Raw genomic sequence first — 24,234 nt, 5'->3', positions numbered from 1 at the left:
TTGCAATGCAGTTAGACAATTGCTAATCACTCCACAAAGCATACAGTGAAGTGTTACTGAGATGCACTTAGATCATAAAACCATGCACAATATTAAGTGCACTCCAATTTGTAACATCTCAGAGTCCAACTGATTTCATCCTCATTGATTCCACAGCAGCATCTGAAGCTAGGTGACACAGCACTTGCCTTCCATCTATTCTTCCCTGGTGATGTAGCTCTCCAATTAATTTCAAAAGTATTCCAAAATGCTAAGCCTTCTGCACTTCAACCTTCAAAGCTCCATCTTGTATTGGTGCATTTGGCTTCATCAGGTTGTTTCAGTAATTCCCCATTGCAGCAGATATATATATAATTTTTCAAAAATATCATTTCATTCGTAAAATTCACAAATACATAATGCAGTGGATTAATGCATTTTAGTTTAGGTTAGTTTAGAGATAGAGCACAGAAACAGGCCGTTTGGCCCACCAAGTCCGTTCCGACCAGCGAACCTGCACACTAACACTATCCTGCATACACCAGGGACAATTTGCAATTTTACCAAGCCAATTAACATACAAACCTGTATGTCTTTGGAGTGTGGGAGGAAACCGGAACACCCAGAGAAAACCCACGCAGGTCACGGGGGAGCGTACAAACTCCGTACAGACATACTCATACCTGTACCGGTACCCTTACACGGGTCTCTAGCGCAGGAAGGCAGTAACTCCACCACTGCACCTATCATCCTCATCAGTGGAGAGTAGGCAGGTACAGGATACTGAGTTGGATGATCAGCCATGATCATATTGAATGGCGGTGCAGGCTCGAAGAGCCGAATGGCCTACTCCTGCACCAATTTTTCTATGTTTCTATGTTTCTATACAATCTTCTGCTCAAGGGGAGCAGGGAGAAGATTGACCAGGATGGGACGTCTTTAATTATGTGTAGGAAGGAACTGCAGATACACCAAAGATAGACAAAATGCTGGAGTGACTCAGCGGGTCAGGCAGGATCTTTGGAGTAAAGGAATAGATAACGTTTTGGGTCAACCTGAAACATCACCTATTCCTTTTCTCCTGAGGTGCTGTCTGACCCGCTGAATTACTCCAGCATTTTGTGACCATCTTAAGTCTTTGATTATGTTGACTGATTTCTTGAGGCAGCATGAAGTGTAGATGGAGTCAATGATGGGGAGCCTGGTCTGTGTAATTGGCTGAGAAACTTCATTGTTCGCATCGTTTGGTTCTAATTTTGACTTTTCTTCATTTGGGGGTCCATCAATTTTTTGTAAACATCCCATGCAGTGCCATAACTGTAAGGATAATCATTTACTCCATTCGGAACTGCTGGTGCTGGTTGCTTGTCTCTTGTCATTACATTTCTATCAACAAATCATACATAGCGTGGGAGAATGCTGCAATGTCATGTAAATGAGTGCACCTTGTATTGCAGAACCAGGTCAGTTTATCGACAAATCATACATAGCGTGGGAGAACTGCTGCAACGTCATGTAAATGAGTGAACCTTGTATTGCAGAACAAGGCCAGCTTCACAGTGTGCAACGCGTAGGAAAGAACTGCAGATGCTGGTTTAACTCGAAGGTAGACACAAAATGCTGGAGTCACTCAGTGGGACAGGCAGCATCTCCGTCTCAGAGATTTCTGCATCAGAGACGCTGCCTGCCCCGCTGAGTTACTCCAGGATGTTGTGTCTACCTTCACAGTGTGCAATGCCTGAAGTCGTCTTTTCCGTGTGAAAACAACATTATGGTCCCATCTGGTAATATGCCCAAGATGCAATACCTCACACTTTGATGATTAAACTATATCAGCTATTATGGTATTAATTTGCCAAGTTAATTAATCCCCTTTTAAAATTACTGCTTTTATGCGATTATAATTATTTGTGATTTTAAAAAAAATTGTCACTAGTTATCTGAACTGAAAAACCCAGGTCTCTGGCACTGTAAGGCAGCAACTCTACCACTGAACTGAAAAAAATGAATTGGGGGAATTTGTCCTTTACAGTATTTAGGGTGGCACTGTGGTGCAGTGGTAGAGTTGCTGCCTTACAGCGCCAGAGACCCGGGTTCAATTCTGACTACAGTGCTGTCTGTATGGAGTTTGTACGTTCCCCCGGTGACCCCGTTGGTTTTCCCCGGGTGATCCAGTTTCCTCTGGCATTCTGAAGACGCAGAGATTTGTAGGTTAATTTGGCTTTGGTAAAAATTGTAAATTGTCCCTAATGTGTAGAAGAGTGTTAGTGCCTGGGGATCGCTGGTCGGTGGGGACTTGGTGGGCCAAAGGGCCTGTTTCCACACTGTATCTCAAAACTAAAATAAACTAAAGTTTAGGATTTTAATTTGTGCACACTTACCATGAGCCTCCCAGGTTCCTCAGCTGACTCTCTTTGCTATTTATCATGGAGAGCACTCAATAATTATTTCAGATCAATGCTTCAGAGCTCCTTAAAGCACTGTGTAGGAGAAGGTGGGGAGAAATATCCCTTGCAGATGTTAATGGCCTTGATTCATTGATGGAGATACGATAATTGCAAAAGTTTCCAGATTAGTTTTCTTTCCATTGAGGATAAGGGCATAATATATGCAACCTTTAACTCAGGAAATGTTCAAGGTGGGTTGGAATTTAAATATAATAATGCAGATTTGGGGCGGCACAGTGGAACAGCGGTAGTGGGTTCAATCTTGACTACAGGTGTTGTCTGTATGGAATTCATACCTTCTCACTGTGACTGCGTGGATTTTCTCCAGGTGCTCTGGTTGCCTCCCACACTCCAAAGACGTACAGGCTTGTAAGTTAATTGGTTTCTGTGAATTGTAAATTGTTCCTCGTCTGTAGGATAGTGTTAGCGTACGGGGTGATCGCTGGTCAGCACGGATTCGGTGGGCCTGAAGGCCTGTTTCAACCCCATATCACTCAAGCCTAAAGTCTAAAGAGTAGATATGTTCAATGGTCCAATGGTACTTTTATGGTCACATGTGCAAAGTGTAAATGCACATTGAAATTATTTTCTTACATACAGTCCAGTCGAGTATTGCACAATCCCTAAGCACATCCCCAATTTGCAAAGTTTACAGAAATAGTCTACTGATCCTGCATGCAAGAGGCGCCATGTTGTGGCGCCATTTTCGAAGTCTAGTCCCAGCTCTAGGTCTTATGAGCATTGCCTGTTCGAGGCAAGCCCCTGCTGCTACAGGCCTTTCGCCATCATCTTCCCTTGGACGTGTGGGTTGACCAAACAAACCGACATCTCCTCTCCTCACCCGTCCACCTCTGTTCCCTGGGGACTCCTCCCGTAACTTACTGTGAGAGTGCTGGGGGCCAGACCCTGATTCCGCTGAAGTGGGGAAAAAGGCTTGAAAAACTAAATAGTGTTTTCTTTCGGTTTTCTTTCATTTTATGGGATTCTAAAATCTCTATTTTAATATAGGAGTCTTTTGCAATTATGCAGTCAAACCCATAAAATGGCTGTCTATTGTTTGTTTCGTAGAGGATTCTGATCACGTTCTGAACTGTGCACATATATAACTCTGGATTTATTCACAAAATGCTGGAGTAACTCAGCAGGTCAGGCAGCATCTCGAGAGAAGAAGAAGGGTCTCGACCCGAAACGTCACCCATTCCTTCTCTCTCGAGATGCTGCCTGACCTGCTGAGTTACTCCAGCATTTTGTGAATAAATCGATTTGTACCAGCATCTGCAGTTATTTTCTTATATAACTCTGGAATTGCACTAGTTCATTGCTTGAATATTGCTTCAATCAGAATTTGTTCCAAAATGCTGCTGATTTGATTATGCAAAATGAAATGACAATTTATCAAAAGATACAAAAAATGAAATATTGAAATGCAAAAAGAGATTGAAGTGAAATTCATTCTGAATTTGACCATATGATCACGTGCACTGAAAGTCCAAGAAATATTGGTGTAGAAAGAAGGAACTGCAGATGCTGGTTTACATAAAAGGACACAAATTGCTGGAGCAACTCAGCGAGTCAAGCAGCATCCCTGGTGAATATGGATAGGTGACGATTTGGGTTAGGAACCTTTGAAGAAGAGTCCCAACCCGAAATGTCACCTAGCTTTGTTCTCCAGAGGTAATGCCTGACCTGCTGAGTTATTCCAGCACTTTGTGTCTTTCTTTGGTGGGGTGCTATTAGTGGCTTCTGAAAGTCTCAGATATCTCTGAAGGAATTTTGGTTGCACTCAACTCCTCTTAACCTTATTAAATAAAAATAAAAATTCTTCCTAGTGACATGCAAACAAAAGCTTTTCACTGTACCTCGGTACACATGACAATAATTAAACTAAACTAAACTTAAGATTGGTATCTAAAAATAAATATATAATTTTGTCAGTTTAATCACAAATCAGTGAAATCTCACTGATTACTCAAACTTCTGAAAAAGTTCATACAGCTTGAGAAATTAGATTATCATCTAAATGCAGTTGATATTTGCTATAATTATATTCTAAATGAATAATAAAATTACACACTGGCAACATCTGTTTTCAGGCCAATTACTCAGAGGCTTGTATCCTGATTCCAGCTTGAATCCCCAGCAGTTCTATGTAAATTATAAGATTGATGAGAACTGGAGAAAAACAACTGTGTGTACTGTTTTGATACGAGTCTAGAAATCAGTAAAGTTGGAGCCAAGTGCATGCAAGGCAGCCACATTGACATCCTACTTACAGTTCCCTCCATAATGTTTGGACCAAAGACCTATTATTTATTTATTTGCCTCTGTACTCCACAATTTGAGATTTGTAATAGAAAAAATCACATGTGGTTAAAGTGCACATTGTCAGATTTTATTAAAGGGTATATTTATACATTTTGGTTTCACCATCTAGAAATTACAGCAGTGTTTATACATAGTCCCCCCATTTCAGGGCACCATAATATTTGGGACACATGGCTTCACAGGTGTTTGTAATTGCTCAGATGTGTTTAAATGCCTCCTTAATGCAGGTATAAGAGAGCTCTCAGCACCCAGTCTTTCCTCCAGTCTTTCCATCACCTTTGGAAACTTTTAATGCTATTTATCAACATGAGGACCAGAGTTGTGCCAATGAAAGTCAACGAAGCCATTATGAGACTGAGAAAAAACAGTTAGAGACAACAGCCAAACCTTAGACTTACCAAAACCAACTGTTTGGAACATCATTAAGAAGAAAGAGAGCACTGGTGAGCTTACTAATTGCAAAGAGACTGGCAGGCAAAGGAAGACCTCCACAGCTGATGACAGAAGAATTCTTTCTATAATAAAGAAAAATCCCCAAACACCTGTTCGACAGATCAGAAACACTCTTCTGGAGTCAGGTGTGGATTTGTCAATGACCACTGTCTGCAGAAGACTTCATGAACAGAAATCCAGAGGCTACACTGCAAGATGCAAACCACTGGATAGCCGCAAAAATAGGATGGCCAGGTTACAGTTTGCCAAGAAGTACTTAAAAGAGCAACCACAGTTCTGGAAAATAGGTCTTGTGGACAGATGAGACGAAGATTAACTTATATCAGAGTGATGGCAAGAGCAAAGTATGGAGGAGAGAAGGAACTGCCCAAGATCCAAAGCATACCACCTCATCTGTGAAACATGGTGGTAGGGGTGTTACGGCCTGGGCATGTATGGCTGCTGAAAGTACTGGCTCACGTATCTTCATTGATGATACAACTGCTGATGGTAGTAACATAATGAATTCTGAACTGTATGGACACATCCTATCTACTCAGGTTCAAACAAATGCCTCAAAATTCATCGGCCAGCGGTTCATTCTACAGCAAGACAATGATCCCAAACATACTGCTAAAGTTTTTCAAAGCTAAAACATGGTCAATTCTTGAGTGGCCAAGTCAATCACCTGATCTGAACCCAATTGAGCATGCCTTTTATATGCTGAAGAGAAAACTGAAGGGGACTAGCCCCCAAAACAAGCATAAGCTAAAGATGGCTGCAATACAGGCCTGGCAGAGCATCACCAGAGAAGACACCTAGCAAATGATGTCCATGAATCGCAGACTTCAAGCAGTCATTGCATGCAAAGGGTATGCAACAAAATACTAAACATGACTACTTTCATTTACATGACATTGCTGTGTCCCAAACATTATGGTGCCCTGAAATGGGGGGGGGGGAGGGGGACTATGTATAAACACTGTTGTAATTTCTACATGGTGAAACCAAAATGTATAAAAATGGCCTTTATTAAAATCTGACAATGTGCACTTTAACCACGTGTGATTTTTTTCTATTACCAATCTCAAATTGTGGAGTACAGAGACAAATAAATAAATGATGGGTCTTTGTCCCAAACGTTATGGAGGGCACTGTAGCTTTCCATCTTCATCCAATGCCACATGCAATGTTACAAGTGCCTGCTTAGGCTGCAAGGTGATGATTAATTGCTAAGAAAATCAATTCACTTTAGGTTAAGCAGCACGGTGGCACAGCAGTAGAGTTGCTGTCTAACTGCGCCAGAGACCTGGGTTTGATCCTGACTAGGGATGTTGTCTGTATGGAGATTTTATGTTTTCTCTGAGACTGTTTGAGGTTTCTCCGTGTGCTCTGGTTTCCTCCCACATTCCAAAAATGTACAGGTTTGTAGGTTAATTTGGCTTTGGTATAAATTGTAAATTGTCCCGGGTGTGTAAAATAGTCCTAGAGTATGGGGATCGCTCATCGACGTGGACTCAGTGGGTTTAAGGGCCTGTTTACACGCTGTAACTCTAAACGAAACTAAACTTAATTTAAACTAAATGCAATCAGGTGTGGAGATGGAGTGCATAATTGTCAGATTGATATTATTCTGTGACACAAAATGCCAAAGTTAAGCTGGTTTACAGAATACAAAATGAATATTCAGCTTCTATACCTCGCTTTGAATAGACTTTGAAAATATAGCGCGGAAACAGGCCCTTTGGCCCACAAAGTCCATGTCCACCAGCGATCACCCTGTACACTAACACTATCCTACACACTAGGGACAATTTACAATTTTACCAAAGACAGTTAACCTACACATCTTTGGAGTGTGGGATGAAACCGGAACACCTGGAGGAAACCCACGCAGTCACAGGTAGAGCATACAAACTCCCTACAGACAGCATCCATAGTCAAGATCAAACCCGGGACTCTGGCTGGTAGACTGAATAGTTATCCAGCATTTTTAACCTCGTTCGTCCTTCTCCTAGTGCCCATTTTAAATTGAGATGATAAATCACCATTAACTACCCAAATGGTGTATAATAATCTTTTCCTTATTCACTGTATCAAAACCTTCCATCATTTAAAATATCTCCATTAAAGTTCTTATTGCCTGTCTTAGCTCTGGAAAGTAATCCTAGTGCTGAAGTCTTTTTTCACAGTTATCCCTAACATCTTGTTATGTGCCTTTCATGTTTTAATGTTCTTTCTGTAATCTGTAATGGGGCATCAAAGTTAACTACAATACTTGAATTATGATTTGACTGAATCCTTGTGCAAATGCACCACAGAGAACCACAGGAATCTTTTTCTCCATTAGTTTTTATTTTGAACTGGTGTTGTAGTTATTATATTTTGTTTATTATATATTATCTATGTGTATTGTATTCACAGGTATGTTATGCTGCTGCAAATAAGATTTTATTTGTTTGTTGTCCGTACATTTGACAATTAAATACTTCACACTCGTGACGTACCATTGATTCTTTATTTTTGTCCCTATTTATAAATACCATTGGATTTTCTATCGCTTTGTCTACCAGCACTTCTATTGATAAGGAATTATGCTCTTGATTCTTCATTCTTGCTGGTTTTATCCATTATTCTTTCTCATTATTCTTTCATTTCTTATCATTTTCATTTCTTTCTATCTATCTATCTATCTATCTATCTATCTATCTATCTATCTATCTATCTATCTATCTATCTATCTATCTATCTATCTATCTATCTATCTATCTATCTATCTATCTATCTATCTATCTATCTATCTATCTATCTATCTATCTGTCTGTCTGTCTGTCTGTCTGACTGTCTGTCTGTCTGTCTGTCTGTCTGTCTGTCTGTCTGTCTGTCTGTCTGTCTGTCTGTCTGTCTGTCTGTCTCTGTCTTCCTTCACTCTCTGTCCCTCTCCCACCCTAGTCCTCTTGCTAATTTCACCATTTGTAAACCTTCGTTATCACCTCATCCCCAGCCAACAATGGACCATTGTGGACTCCACCTTCCCTGAGACTCTGCTTGTTCTGTACCTTCCCATACCTCGTTTCGCCCTCCCTGACTCTCAGTCTGATGAAGGGTCTTGATCCAAAACATCACCTATTCCTTTTCTCCAGAGATGCTGTCTGACCCGTTGAGTTACTCCACCATTTTGTGTCTATCTTCAGTGTAAACTAGCATCTGCGGTTCGTTCCCACATATTCCTTCTGATGTTCTTATTGTTGGCAGTGAGGACATGGAGAATGGGCGGGAGAGGGGACTTGAGGTGCAGTATCGGTGGGTGGTTGTAGTGAATGATGAGGCTTTTTGAGGGACCTTATGTGCTAATCCTGTTTCTGTTTCATATGTTCAGTGAAAAGGTTTGATTTAAAACCAACACCTGACTTTGTCTCACGCCTTACTTCTTGGTTCACTCCATTCTTTGCCTATCACATCCTGGTGATGATCGGCTTTGTGGAACTTCAACGCTTATCTCAGTTTCTGAATCATTTTGTTCTGACAAAAGTGTCACGGACTCAAAATGTGAACTATTTTTCTTTCCACTGATGCTGTCTGTCCTGTTTTTGATAGAACAATTTTGTTTGGACATCTCAACATCAATAAAACAATATTCCAAAGTTCAACTTACAAATGTACTTGTCCACCCCACTTTCGATGTGACTTTTAATGTATACTAGACCAAATGGACCCGTTGGGCCCAAACCTCTCCTGCATTGGTGCAGCACCCTCTCCTCCCCCTCTGCCCCCTCCCCTCTACCCCCCCACTCCCCCTCCCCTCCCCCCTCCCTCCAGTCCCCCCCCTCCCTCCCCCTTCCCCCCTCCCCTCCCTCTCACCGTCTTCTTCCCTCCACCCCTCCCCCCACTCCATCCCCCTTTATCTCTCCTTCTCCCCCTCCCTCCCTTTACTGTTGGGAACAAAGAATTGCAGATGCTGGAATCTTAAGCACAGTGCTGGAGGAACTCAGTGGGTCAGGCTGTATCTGGGGAGGGAATCGACATGTAACGTTTTGAGTTGGGACCCTTCTTCAGACCAGAGGAGTGAAAGATGGAATTCCTGCATTCTTTGCTTTTTCTTTGCTTCAAATAATTTATTCGAACAATATTGTCTCACCACAAGCAGATTTAATGTAAGTGCCAAATTTGCCGTGCTTAGTTTTTGTCAAAAGTGAAAAAACCTAGAGAACACATTGATGGGATTTGCAGGAAGACCAACCATAACACTGGCCTGTCCTCAAGCAGAGTCAGTACATCAGTTCACCCTATCAACAGCATCCTTCAAGACAAAGAATTGAAGGAAAAGGGCCAGTCTTATAAGGGGAATAAGGGGAATTCATTGCCACAGACGGCTGTGGAGTACGTCAGTGGGTATTTTTAAAGCACAGATTGTCAGATTCTGGATTAATAAGGGTGTCAGGGGTTATGGGGAGAAGGCAGTAGAATGGGGTTGAAAGGGAAAGATAGATCAGCCATGATTGAATTACAGAGTAGACTTGATGGGCCGAATGGCCTAATTCCACTGCTATAACATATGAAATGGACTTTGACATGAGCAAATACTGTAAATATTAACATTAATAATCACTATCCAAATAAAACTCAATAGAAACCATAATACTCAAGTTAAATGTTTTGAAATAATCAACAATGATAATGGGTCTGCATTTATTCTGAGGTAGTTGGCATTAATGCATTTTATATATAATTTCAGTGACACAGAAGTACTAAACTTTATTAATGGAAAGATACAGTTAGCATTACATTCTGATTTTGAATACCATTATGTTATTAGTTACAGAGAACTCATTTAAGTACCACAGAAAGAATGTTCAATACAATTTTACTGGATACAATTGCTGTGACAAATTCTAACTTAAGGCATGATTCTGTTTCTGATTGCTTTGGAAAGAGGTCATTTAGTGTTTTATTAACGGTAACTGCTTAATTTAATATGATTTCATTTGATCTGCATTGGAGTGATCTTTTGTTCACCTCAGACTTCAATCTCACAATTTATTTTTAATTTTCTAATTTTCAGATAGAAATTTTACATTGCCGATTACTTCTGCGACATCAAAAAAAGGAAGCCATTTGGTCTCTCATCTGGTCCTTCTTTGCTTCAAATAACTGTGTAATTCCCCTCTCCCCTTTTCTGGCTTTCTTCGTCCCCTCTACAATCAGTCTGAGGAAGTGTCCCAACCCAAAACGTCACCTATCCATGTTCTCCACAGATGCTGCCTGACCCGTTGGATTACTCCAGCACCTTGTGTCCTTTTGTGTATTAACCAGCATCTGCAGTTCTTTGTTTCTGCATCTAAACTGTGTAATTTTATTATTTTTAAAAACAAAAGCAATGATTTCCGATATTTAAGTCCCACAGTTCTAAACAGCACCCATGACTAAAGGAATGATCTAACTGTCTTAAAGCAAGAGATCTTAGCTCCATCCCTTGTTCCCATAAAAGTAAAACACAGGAATAGATGACTCTTTCTTTTGCTTCACTGCTATCTCGTGTCATTTTTATCACCAGGCAATGGTGTAATGTCTTGTCTCCAGGTTAACGAGAGAGCAGTGTTTATACAATCGCAATAAAATTAGAAAATGGTTAACATTCAGAAGTCAGGAAGGTGTTTCAACTACTGTCCATTGAATTTTATTTCCCCTGAATTCTCTCAAGATAATGCTTTAATTTGACATATTTGCTTTCATCTTGTGGTAGTAGTAGTTTTAAGAGCAATAAGCATTTGTAAATATTTTCCTCAGGTTTTCATCAAGACAGATTATTTTCTGTAAGTTTACAAAAATAAGTAAGGATAATACATGATTGAATTTTTGAAAGCTCTTAGGATCCTGATCGGTTGGGTAGGTGGGCTGATGATGGAATTTAATACAGAGAAATGTGAGGTGTTGCATTTTGGGAAGTTAACATGGGCAGTGAATGGTAGGGTTCTGGGGAGTGTTGTAGAGCAGAAGGATGTAGGAGTGCAGATGCATGGTTCCCTGAAGATGGAATCGCAGGTAGATAGGGTGGTCAAAAAGGCTTTTGGCACATTGCCCTCCATCAGGCACATTATTTAGTGTGGAAGTTGGGAGTTATTTAAGACGTTGCAGTTATTTAAGACCTTGGTGAGGCCACATTTAGAGTGTTGTGTTCAGTTTTGGGAACCATGTTATAGGAAAGATGTTGTCAAGCTGGAAAGGATGCAGAAATGATTTACGAGGATGTTGCCAGGACACGAGAGCCTGAGCTATGGGGAGAGGTTAAGCAGGCTTGGTAGGACTCTATTTCTTGGAGCGCAGGAGGATGAGGGGTAATTTTATAAAGATGTACAAAATCATTAGAGGAATAGATTGGGTAAAGGCACAGTCTCTTGCCCAGAGCAGGGGAATCGAGCAGGAGAGGACATAGGTTTTAAGGTGGGTGGGACTAGTGTTGGTCAGTGTGGGCAAGTTGGGCCAAAGGGCCTGTTGTATGATTCTGACTCTTTGAAACACTTATCAATCCACTGAACTGTTTTCATGCTTGAGCAAAATTGCATCACTTCCAATAATATAAAGTAATATCATTTCATGAAGTAATCTTAAAAGAAGATTCATGCTGATTTTTGATATATTGGTTTCACACAAAATAAATAAAAATGGTTTCATTTGCTTTAAATATGGCTCTTGGCTGACATTAACTGTAGAATAAACTAATGATTGAACAGAAATTGATGCTTGGGAACAAAGTCCCAGCCTGCTCAACCTCTCCAGATAGTTCAGGCCTTCAAGTCCTGGCAACAGGTTAAACAGGTACCACCACCGAAATTGCCAAGGCTCAATGGTGAATGCATTGAGTCATTTGTGGATCCATTTCTTCTTGTGTATATCCATTTTGAAATTAAAGTAGCTTTAACCTTGTCTATCAGCCTGTACTTCTGAGACAAGCAGCCCATTTCCATTTCCCCATTGTCATTATTGCACCTTTTTAATCTTGGTATTTCAGCGAGCAATGCAAATGAAATTCTTTCCCATATCAGTCCCAATTAAATTTTGATGAAGAATGATACATTCAAAGAACAGTTAATAAATGCACAATATCTGCGACGTGACTGCTTTGATATTTTCCACTTGTTTGAAAAAAAAAATGGTTATGTTCTCTTCAATTAAGTCAACCTTTCTTTAATATGTTCTTACATATTTCTGGTGCATGGAGGTGCAAATCCCCTTCAGGGGAGAAAAAAAGTTTTAGAATTAATCCAAATTGCTAGAAATAGCAAAAATCTAGTTTGAGAAAGGAAGCCACAGGCAGAAATATATTCGTCAAAAGACACCACTTCTAAGTAAAATGAAAGAAAAACATCATAATTCATTTCATGCAAAGAATCAGTTCATTACCCAACTGATCAACCTGTGCTGAACATAATTAAAGTTAGACACAAAATGCTGGTGTAACTCAGCGGGTCAGGCAGCATTTCAGGAGAGAAGGAATGGGTGACGATTTGTGTCGAGACCCTTCTTCAGTCCAAATGTTTCTTCAGACTGAAGGTTGGAGATGGGGGAGGCAGGGGTGAAGACCAAGATCTCTAACTCTTTACCCCCCTCCTCCTCACCCCTATTTTCAGTCTGAAGAAGGGTCTCGACCCGAAACATTACCCATTCCTTCTCTCCCGAAATGCTGCCTGACCCGCTGAGTTACTCCAGCATTTTGTGTCTACCTTCGATTTAAACCAGCATCCACAGTTTTTTTTTTCCTGAACATAATTAAGTTGGGCACAAAATGCTGGAGTAACAGCGGGTCAGGCAGCCTCTCTGGAGAAGAAGGATGGATGATGTTTCTTCAAACTGAAGGTTGGAGACAGGGGGAGGCAGGGGTGAAGAGCTGGAGGTGACAGAAGACCAGGATCTCTAACTCTTTACCCTCCTCCTCCTCCTCACCACTATTTTCAGTTTGAAGGGTCCCGACCCGAAACATCACCCATCTTTTTTCACCAGTGATGCTGTCTGACCTGCTGAATTACTCCAGCACTTTGTGTCTATCTTTGGTATAAACCAGCATCTGCAGTTCATTGTTCCTAAAATTAGTTTGGGCTGCGGATAAGCCAAGACTGATTTAAAGAAGTATTATTTAAACAATGGATGGAAAAAAGTTTTGATGAAAGGTCTTTGACATAAAATATTGCTGATGTCAACTGTGAAGTTGCTGAGTCTAGCTATTTCCCTGCCAAGAATTAACAATGTTTTGCTTCTTGCAATTGAAGAATTCAATTCTTCCAGAAGGAAAATGTACTCATTTGCAATTACCTTTGGTTCCTAAACATGTGATTTTCAGCAAGGTGATATTTCATGTCTAATGTAAATATTTATACTTTCCCATATGAAAAGCCCAACTGTGGTAATTATAGGATTTCTTTTAAAATTTGAATCCAGTTTAAAAGTTTCAGTTTGAGTCCCAGGCAGAGGTCTTGAACGCCATACCCCTCCATCATTCTCTAATTATCAAAATCGTTCTCTATATTTAAGCCCTGGGAGGTGGCACTCAGATTGTTGAAGTACGCTATTGGAATTTGTTAGGTTTTCCAACGTGGAAAAATACTCGCATGTTTGTCATTAATATGACAAGGAATCAGAAAAAAAATCTATCTCTTTGCTAATTGGCTGCATGTCCACTTTGTTCATGTGCCCCATACCATCTTGTGAGGATTTTCTTACTGGTTTTCTTACTGGTTTGGAGTTTAGAGATACAACGTGGAAACAGGCTTTTCGGCCCACTGAGTCCGTGCCGACCAATGATCACCTGCACACTCGTTCTATTTTATCCCAGTTTTGCATCCTGCATGCGAGGGGGAATTTACAGAAGCCAATTAACCTACTTGTTCGGAATGTGGGAGGAAACCGGAGCACCCAAACCCAAGTGATCAGAGGGAGAACGTACAAACAGTTTGTTCAATGTACAAACACACAGACAGCACCAGTTGTCATGTTTGAACCTGGGTCTCTGGTGCTGTGAAGCAGCAACTCTACTGCTGTGCCACTATGCTGCCTCAATGTTCTTGTTGCTATTCTTTCATAAAGGCAACAAAAGCCTTCGTTCTCCAAGGCAATTATTACAAAAAAATTGCTTTTACTTACAGAATGGCATAGCCAGACTTTCTAATGTTTATAGTATTTGAAAATCAAAACAGCCACCCAGAAACTGCCCAATAATGTTATTATGCCTGCAGAGAGAGATAACAGTTTATAAGGTTGGCCTCTGTAAAATTGCCCCTAGTGTGTAGGGAATGGAAGGGAAAGTGGGATAACACAGAACTAGTGTGAATTGGTGATCGATATTTGGCGTGAATTCGGTGCGCTGAAGAGCCTGTTTGCATGCTGTATCTAAAATAAAATAAACTAAACTAAATTAAACTGAACTAAATTAAACTCCCATCTAGAACTTCAAAACATGGCCGCAGACATGTGAATCAACATGAAGAACATGTGCAAATATGTTCCACACAGGGACAATATCATGGTTCACACAGCAGCATTATCATCCACCCTCAACTGTTATAGCAGGATCTGAGATGAATACCAGGGCAGACATTACCAACTGTGCACAATGGCACTATCTCGTCAAGGTCTTTTCCCTTGAACATTAGCTCAAGATAGATACTTGAGTGATGGAATAATAGAAACTTTTAGCTACTGAAAGAGGCCATTTGGTCTCTACTGCGCACACAGGTCATGGACCATTTGATTAATCCCGTTTCCTATTCTTCATCCATTGCCTCACAGATAATGGCTCTCAAGTGCTTTCCCATCTGCTTTCTAAGCATGTTTCTTCTTTCACTGCCCTTCAGGCGGTGAACCCTACTCCTATTCCACTCCATTGATTTTTTTTTTCCCACCAATTAATTTAAAACCGTTCTTGCTAGTCATTGTCCTGTTTCCCTAAGGGGGAAAAAAAGAACAAAAGTTATTTCTATTCACCCTATCTGGACCTCCTATTTTTGTATGCCTCAATTAAGTCAGCTCTACTTGTACATCTCAATTACAGGAACGCAGAGACGCTGCAAAATTTGGGCGATTGCCTTCACTTCAGCAATTGTTGTAGTCACAGAATAGACTCCAATGAGCTGAGGAAACCCTGAGCTGCATTCAGACTTTATCCATTAAATTTGCATTTATTGTACAACATTTCCAGGCCTGCCATTTACAAATAATTTATACCAGAGTTATATGACTTGAAGGAAAATCTGAAAAATACCGCTGATGCAGGGAAATCTTGTTTACACTTATTCCCATCTTGTGTTTACACCCATCACAGACCCCTCCCTTACTTTCATTATTCATCAAGTTTATTTTCTTTCCTCCCCATTCTGATGAAGAGCCTTCAGCCTGAAACACTAACCACTTCTCTCTTCACAAATGCTGCCTGACCTGATGAGTATTTCCCACATTTCCTATTTTTACTTCTCACCTATTGAAGGGACGCTTTGAGATTCTCATGCTTATTTGCTTAAACGTAAAAATGAAACATGGATAATGCCAGTTTAGCCGGACGTTGTACGTTATACAGGCACCTTGCCTTTTTACGCAGGGGTTATGTGCTTGAAAGGCAGCGTGTAAAATCAAACAAAAGTTAGGCACCGCGTGTGACTATGCTGCTGAAGGTGACCATGCAAGGAGAGGGACATTGGTTCACCGGACAACCAGAAAGGAGGCAATGACCTCCTTTGTGGCCATCTGTAGCTGGGACTGTAAAATGGCATCTCTTGCATAAGGACTCAGTGGGCTGTTCTGTACATCCTGGGTGTTCTTAAAGCGGAGTTTGCTAGGTTCTTGATTGGTAAAGGTGTCAAAAGTTATGGGGAGAAGGCAGGAGAACGGGTTTGAGAGGCAAACATAGATCAGCCATGATCAAATGGCACAGCAGACCCGATGGGCCGAATGTCTTAATTATGCTACTATGCCTTATGATCCATGATAATTATTTGCAATTATGCAGTTTTGTTGCCTCCATCACAGTGAGGGGGTGTTTGGAGTCACTGTGATGGACGTTTGTGTTGGGGTCATGTGTCTTGTGTTCTTTTTTGTGTATGACTGCTATGTAATTTCGTTCGGTACCTTGGTACCGAATGACAAATAAAGCTCTGTTGTTGAATCTGTTGGCATAAAACTAAATTATATTCAATATTGACAAGATTGGACTTTAACAATAATTCAGTTTTACACCAGTGCTGCAGATGTTATTTTAATCTGAGTTGACGTGAAATCTTAGTATTTAAGTTCTACATTGATCTCCCAGTGACTACAATCTGTGCTCTATTATTTTGTGTCTTGTGCATCTCATCGCCTTTCAGGCAAATTAAATGATCCAAGTATTTTTCTTGGATGAGATGGCAGTTCCTTACCTCAGGTCACTTTAATCAGTCCTGAAGATCCTTTGGTTGATAAATAGGTCAAATGCTGCTGAGGAAATAGTGTAATCTTAGTTGATTGTATTACTTTTTTGTTGTTTATTGTGCAGTAATATTGTTGTTATTGTTGCTATAGTTATTGCTATATCTATCTATGTCTGTCTGTCTGTCTGTCTGTCTGTCTGTCTGTCTGTCTGTCTGTCTGTCTGTCTGTCTGTCTGTCTGTCTGTCTACCTATCTGAAAATAACTGCAGATGCTGGTAGAAATCGAAGGTATTTATTCACAAAATGCTGGAGTAACTCAGCAGGTCAGGCAGCATCTCGGGAGAGAAGGAATGGGTGACGTTTTGGGTCGAGACCCTTCTTCAGACTGATATCAGGGTCAGTCACCCATTCCTTCTCTCACGAGATGCTGCCTGACCTGCTGAGTTACTCCAGCATTTTGTGAATGTCTGTCTGTCTGTCTGTCTGTCTGTCTGTCTGTCTGTCTGTCTGTCTGTCTGTCTGTCTGTCTGTCTGTCTGTCTGTCTGTCTGTCTGTCTGTCCGTCCGTCCGTCCGTCCGTCCGTCCGTCCGTCCGTCCGTCTGTCTGTCTGTCTCTAAAACTCATCTTGTTTGTCCCATTGTTTGATTTCCCCCATCACACTGTAGCACATCAATTTTAGGCCCTCCTTACTCACCATGGTCCTGGGGTCTGTGATACCAAGTATCATTCAAATTGGTCTTATATTTTTAAAGTTATAGACATTTTAAAGTTTTTAAATTACCTTTTCAACTTGCCGTGGCTCTCTTCAGCATTCAACGTTACAATGGGACCCGCCCGAGTGACGGGAGTAGCGGCTAATGAGGGGGGGGGTGGGCTGCTGAGCTGACGAGCTGCTGCTGTCTTTATTAAATGCGCTTCCCCCCCCCCCCCCCCCCCCCCGCCGGGAGGACGAGGTGCGTTTTCGACGTCAGTCTGCGCGTGCGCAGTTGGGACCCATCGATCTAATACAGATGCTCCCTCACTTATCGATGCTTTCACTAACGATATTTCGACTTTGCGATGGTGCAAATGGCAGTGACCCGTAGCGAGCCGCACCTCGCCTCCAGCCACATGAGGGGGGATGGAGTGGTTGAGAGGGGGAGGGGAGGGGGGGATAAGGGGGGATGGAGTGGGTGAGTGGGTGAGGGGGGCCGGGGGGAGGGGGGATAAGGGGGGTTAAGGGGGAATGGAGTGGGGGAGGAGGGGGGATAAAGGGGGTTCAGGGGGGATGGAGTGGATGAGTGGGGGGGAAGGGGGAGTAGGGGAGGGGAGGGTGCGAGACCAATGCAGGAGAGGTTTTGCGGGTTGGGGGCGATGGAGTGGCTGAGGGGAGGAGGTGGGGTTGAGTGAGTGAGTGAGGGGGAGGGGGAGGGGGGAGTTGGGGGGGGGGAGAGGGTGCTGGACCAATGCAGGAGAGGTTTGGGCCCAATGAGTCCACTCATAACTACTAATTGTGTTGTTATTATTATTATTGTGTGGGATTTTGGTTAGTCAGTCTCAACCCACTTTAATTTGGGCCCCTACTGGCAATTGTTGTGTTGGGGACTTATTTTGTGGAATGCATAAAGTCCCCTCCTGGAGGACATGTGAAGATGGCATGTTTAGTTACCTGCTACCTACATGTGATGAAAGGAAAGTACAGAGCCCAACTGTAGCCCGATTATTACCCACAGACCAGAGTGATTGAAATAAATCAACCCCAAAAATCTGGGACTGCAATAGCCTTGAAGCTTTTGGAGGGAGTGCAGAGGAACCACTCAGGTCGAGTGAAATTCTACGAGCAACACTTTGCTTTCTCCAAATAGAACTGTTTTAGTAATTTGAACATCAGATCTTAAATCTCAACATCTTAAATTTTCTACATTTAGTATATTTTAATGACCTTTATACAAAGCTGTATCCAAAAACTGTATGCATAAGTGGGTTATTTTACTGTACGTTGACAAATAAGGCCGTACATCTAACAGCACAGTTTCCAAATACTGAATCGATCAGTCATCCTCTGAATCTTTTCCATTTACATTTGTCACTTAATGTATCCACATTGTAAATGTTATGTTCCATTTCCAGTTCCTTCCTTTCAATATTAATACTTTCAAACACAATAAATAGGACTGCACATCACATACCATACCAAGCACAATGAATAAAACCTGTTATAATTACACGTACTATTGAGATCCTAAAGATATTGGCATAATGTACTCAAGCTGACAGGATAACAAATACAAGTGATATTGCAGAGTAAATCATGTTATTTTAAATTTGTCCAAATAATGCATTTGTCGTTCAGATAATGACAAATGTCAATACTTATTTCAGGTCCAAATTGAGGGAAATATTTGAGATGATAGTTAATATTTATATTTTAGCCGCAAGCAAAGAAAGGAAAGGGAATTGTTTTTGACATTTGTATTCTTTGCACAGAAGTGTATTCTGACAATGAAATATTTATCTCTGTGGCAGTCATGGTTTTGGGCCTCGTCTGCAGGACTGTAACAATAATTAGGGGATTGGACACATTAGAGGCAGATAACATGTTCCCAATGTTGGGGGAGTCCAGAACAAGGGGCCACAGTTTGAGAATAAGGGGTAGGCCATTTAGAACGGAGATGAGGAAGAACTTTTTCAGTCAGAGGGTGGTGAAGGTGTGGAATTCTTTGCCTCAGAAGGCAGTGGAGGCCAGTTCGTTGGATGCTTTCAAGAGAGAGCTGGATAGAGCTCTTAAGGATAGCGGAGTGAGGGGGTATGGGGAGAAGGCAGGAACGGGGTACTGATTGATAGTGATCAGCCATGATCGCATTGAATGGCGGTGCTGGCTCGAAGGGCTGAATGGCCTACTCCTGCACCTATTGTCTATTGTCTATTGTCTATTGTCTATTGTTGCCCTGTCTCCCTCTCTGCATCTGCTTTCAGCCTTTTATAATTCATGAAGCAATATAGTACAATTAAGCACAAAATGCTGGAGTAACTCAGCAGGTCAGGCAGCATCTCAGGAGAGAAGGAATGGGTGACATTTCAGGTCGAGACCCTTCATCAGACTGATGTCTGAAGAAGGGTCTCGACCCGAAACGTCACCCATTCCTTCTCTCCTGAGATGCTGCCTGACCTGCTGAGTTACTCCAGCATTTTGTGAATAAATACTTTCGATTTGTACCAGCATCTGCAGTTATTTTCCTACAGTATAATTAAGCATATCCTTTCAACTTGCTTTTGAATACAAGATGCTATTCTATGTCAAGTGAGCCTTAAACAGATGATAATCGCTGTGGAATCACGTCTGCAATTCACAATAGTTGCTTTGATCATTTTAGATATTTTGACCAGGTTTTGTGTACAACTGCAGCTGAGTAACATAATTGCACTTGCTCAATGCACATATGGCTCGATTGTAATCATGTGTAGTCTTTCCACTGACTGGTTAGCACACATCAAAAAAGCTTTTCACTGGTACACGTGACAATAAACTAAACTAATCTAAACTAAACTAGTGCACTGGTACTGTGTGTATAACTAATTTAAACCCCAAGTTGTTTTCAGTATTTCTTTACTGGGGCGGCAGGGTAGTGCAGCAGTAGAGTTGCTGCCTTATAGTGCCAGAGACCTGGGTTCCATCCTGACTACGGGTACTGTCTGTACAGAGTTTGTACGTTCTCCTCGTGACCGTGTGGGTTTTCCCGTGGTGCTTCAGTTTTCACCCACACTCCAAAGACGTACAGGTTTATTTGGCTTGTTTGGTTTATAGGTTTATTGTGTTCGGTAAAAATTGTGTAAAAAAAGTGTGTGCTAGTGTGACGGGGATTGCTGGTCGGCACAAACTCGGTGGGCCGAAGGGCCGGTTTTCACGCAGTATTTCTAAACCAAACTAAACTATATTTGACATCAAACTACATTAGGGATGTGGTTAGTAATGTCAGATCACCTATCCTTTTGGTATTTGTGAAAAGAGGACTGAAGGTTGGAATTTTAAAGCTACATATCACATCACTCTGCCTGCATTAAAACATGTGGCTATGTGCCATGCTAAAATGTGTAAAATCTAGAACTGTACAATGGAGTATACTGAAATGGGTTTTCTCATCCAAGGATTTTGTCGCCGTGTTTTTATCTTGCATTCAGGTAAGATTGCAGTACTAGGTTAAAAGCAGCATTGTAGTACCATTGTAATAATAAAGAGCCACATTTTTCACTTCACTTAGTGTCGATCATCTTTTTCTATCAACGTGTGATTTTGAGGGAGCCATTACCTGGCACCATTTCCTCTCTCGGTATATCAATGCAACTCTAGTTATCGTCTGGCTCTGTCTAACTTGTATCATCAAGCAAAACCCATGTATAACTGGGAGGCACAATATCGTGGTGATAATATTATTGGGTTTATAATCCAGTCAGAAAAGTTGAAATCCCACAAAACCAATGGATGATCTTACAGAGGATGTCACGGTGGCCCAACAGTAGAGTTGCTGCCTTACAGTGTCAGAGACCTGGGTTTGATCCTGACTGTGGGCGCTGCATGTTCGGAGTTTACCATTCTCCCTGTGGCCGCGTGGGTTTCCTCTGGGCGCTCCAGTTTCCTCCCTTATTCCAAAAAACTTGCAGTTTATTTGGCTGCTGTAAATTGCCCCTAGTGTGTAGGATGCAAATGTTGGATAACAAGGAACCAGTGTGCATCTTTAGTGTGTAGGATCAATGGTTGACGTAGACTCAGGTGGGCCAAAAGGCTTGTTCCCATTTTGTATCTCTAAACTAAAGTAAATTAAATGTTAATCAAAAACAGAAGCCTGATTGGTGAGTAAGCAGAACATTTGCTATCAGCAAATGTCCTAGATTCCTAGAAGGTGTTGGCACAGTTTTAAACAGAAGATAGACACAAAATGCAGGAGGAAGTCAGTGGGATAGACAGCTTCTCTCTGATAGCTGCCTGTCCCGCTGAGTTACTCCAGCATTTTGTGTATATCTTTGAAACCAGCATCTGCAGTTCATTCCTACACAGTTTTAAACAGTTGGGTTTGTCGTCTGCAATAAATAAGCCCGTTTTAGTCAAGTCAAGTCAATTTTATTTGTATAGCACATTTAAAAACAACCCACGTTGACCAAAGTGCTGTACATCAGTTCAGGTACTAAGAAACGAACATACAATGGCACACAAACATAACAGCACATACATAAATAGTTCACAGCGCCGCCTCAGATGGCCTCAAACGCTAGGGAGTAGAAATAGGTTTTGAGCCTGGACTTAAAGGAGTCAATGGAAGGGGCAGTTCTGATGGGGAGAGGGATGCTGTTCCACAGTCTTGGAGCTGCAACCGCAATAGCGCGGTCACCCCTGAGCTTAAGCCTAGACCGCGGGATAGTGAGTAGCCCCAAATCGGCCGACCTGAGGGTCCTGGATATAGAGTGTTGGTTAGAAGATTTTTGATATGGTGGGGGGGGCAAGCCAGTTAAGGGCTTTGTATGCGAATAGGAGGAGCTTGAAGTTGATTCTGTACCGTACTGGGAGCCAGTGGAGAGAGGCCAGAATCGGGGTGATGTGGTTCCTTTTACGGGTTAGTGTTAGATCAAGCAACAGCAAAGAATTATCATTAATCCCTTACTTTCACTTAATTTAAAAAAATCTAAAACGTCTTCAAATAGCTTTTCGCCTCCAGGTGGTAAAGTTGACTGTAGTTTATATAAGGCCACTGTCCTCAACCATTCAAACAAAATCCATCTGCCAGTGCCACTGATTACTCCAGCATTTTGGGCCTAAAATTCATCTGTTGCTGCTGCTTAGGAACATCTCCCATGGGCATGAGATCACAAGTATGTCAATAGCATTGAGTTCTCAAACCATAGAAACAAGGGACTGCAGATGCTTGTTTTACAAAAGAAGACACAAACTGCTGGAGTAACTCAGCGGGGTCAGGCAGCATCCCTGGAGAACAAGGATAGGTGACCCTTCTACGACGCAAAACCTCACCTATACATGTTCTTCAAGGGTATTGCCTGACCGGCTGATTACTCCAGCCCTTTGTGTCTTTTTTTAGCAGTGACACAGTGGCAAAGCGGTAGAGGTGCTGCCTTACAGCGACAGAGACCCGGGTTCGATCCTGACTACAGGTGCTGTCTGTATGGAGTTTGTACGTTCACCGGGTGCTCCGGTTTCCTCCCACACTCCAAAGCCATACATGTTTGTAGGTTAATTGGCTTTGGTAAAATTGTAAATTGTCCCTAGTGTGTGGGATAGTGCTCGTGTACGGGGTGATCGCTGACCGGCGCGGACTCGATGGGCTGAAGGGTCTGTTTCTGCTCCATGTCTCTAAAGTCTAAAATTCTAAATGCTGCCCGACCTGCTGTGTTACTCCAGCACCTTGTGCCTTTCTTTGCCATGTATAAGGATATTTATAAATATAAATTATAATCCATTTCTCCTGCAGATGTGTAGGAAGGAACTGCAGATGCTGGTTTAAATCGAAGATAGACACAAAATGCTGGAGTAACTCAGCGGGACAGGCAGCATCTCTGGAGAGAAAGAATGTGTGACGTTTCGTGTCGAGACCCCTCTTCAGACTGCAGATGTGTTGGTTTTATTGAGGAAAAAGGCAGATTTATTGATTATATAGAACAGGCATAAATGTATAATATCATTGTTTTGAATGGCGCGTTTTTTTCATCTGCTTGCAGCCAAGGAAATTGAAGAGGAGGAGGAATATCTGGAAATCTTCATGATCAGCCGATACCAGGCAGGTGCTTACCAATGCAAAGCTGCCAATGAAGTTGCCTCTGCCGATGAGAAACAAGTCCACATCACTGTCAATTGTAAGTTGTCTTGCAAAGCTTCATTCTTTTTTTCTTTCTGGTCTTCCAAAAGCTGCAGTGATAGCTGTGCTCCGTCGCATGTTCAATGCTTCAGTGGTTCAATGGTACTTTATTTGTCACATGAAATTCATTTTTGTATACAATTCAGTGCAAGTATCACTATGCGTAAGCACTTAGATATCTCTTAGCTAAGCATCTCAGATACAGTACAAGTGTATAGCTGTGGTGGACTGAGCCAGTGTACAGAGTCACCAGTTTGGTGCCATTTTCAAGTCCCAGGTGTTGTGAGTGTGAAGTTCTTGACCTGACCATGAAGGCCAGTTGTACTGGTGGCGTTGCAGGGTCGGCCTGGTCAAGCGTAGCCGTTGGTGTCCTCCGCCAATGCTCGACCACTGTAGGCCGTGTTTGGTCCTTCAAAACTTAACACAGTGCTGCCCTAACAACAGAACTGAATTAGTCGAGAATTAAGAGGAATTTCCTTTGCAAAGGTTTCATCGCTTGTATTCTTCACCTTTATAATTGTGGCAATTCACCAAAATATAATGGGCAGAGTTAATCAAACAAATCTATAAATTAAAATGATTGAATCTGCTATTATGCTTTATTTTGCTAACATATTAGTCTACAGAGAATAGTTATAGAGTACACAATGTTTATTTCTATTGGATTTTAGACATACAGAATTACATAGAAGATAGAACATAGAACAGTACAACACAGAAACTTGCATTTCGGTTTGCAATGTTTATGCCAAACATGTTGCAAAATTAAACTGATCTCATTGGCCTGTACATGATCAGTATCCCTCTATTCATTGCACTTTC

General features: G+C 41.6%; 1 protein-coding gene across 5 annotated transcripts in view; it reads left to right on the top strand.

The window, feature by feature from the left end:
• Nucleotides 1-24,234, top strand: part of lsamp (limbic system associated membrane protein) — a 1,629,956-nt gene that overhangs the window by 1,511,873 nt on the left and 93,849 nt on the right. For all 5 annotated transcript variants that reach the window (XM_078409128.1, XM_078409131.1, XM_078409130.1 and 2 more), the window contains one exon: nt 23,276-23,410. In XM_078409128.1, coding sequence (XP_078265254.1) covers nt 23,276-23,410 — 135 coding nt within the window. The remainder of the gene's footprint in view (nt 1-23,275; nt 23,411-24,234) is intronic.

This window comes from Rhinoraja longicauda, chromosome 12 (assembly GCF_053455715.1).
Source record: "Rhinoraja longicauda isolate Sanriku21f chromosome 12, sRhiLon1.1, whole genome shotgun sequence".
Lineage (NCBI taxonomy): Eukaryota > Metazoa > Chordata > Chondrichthyes > Rajiformes > Arhynchobatidae > Rhinoraja > Rhinoraja longicauda.
The sequence above is the reverse complement of the archived record's forward strand: the minus strand, read 5'-3'. Positions and strand labels throughout refer to the sequence as shown.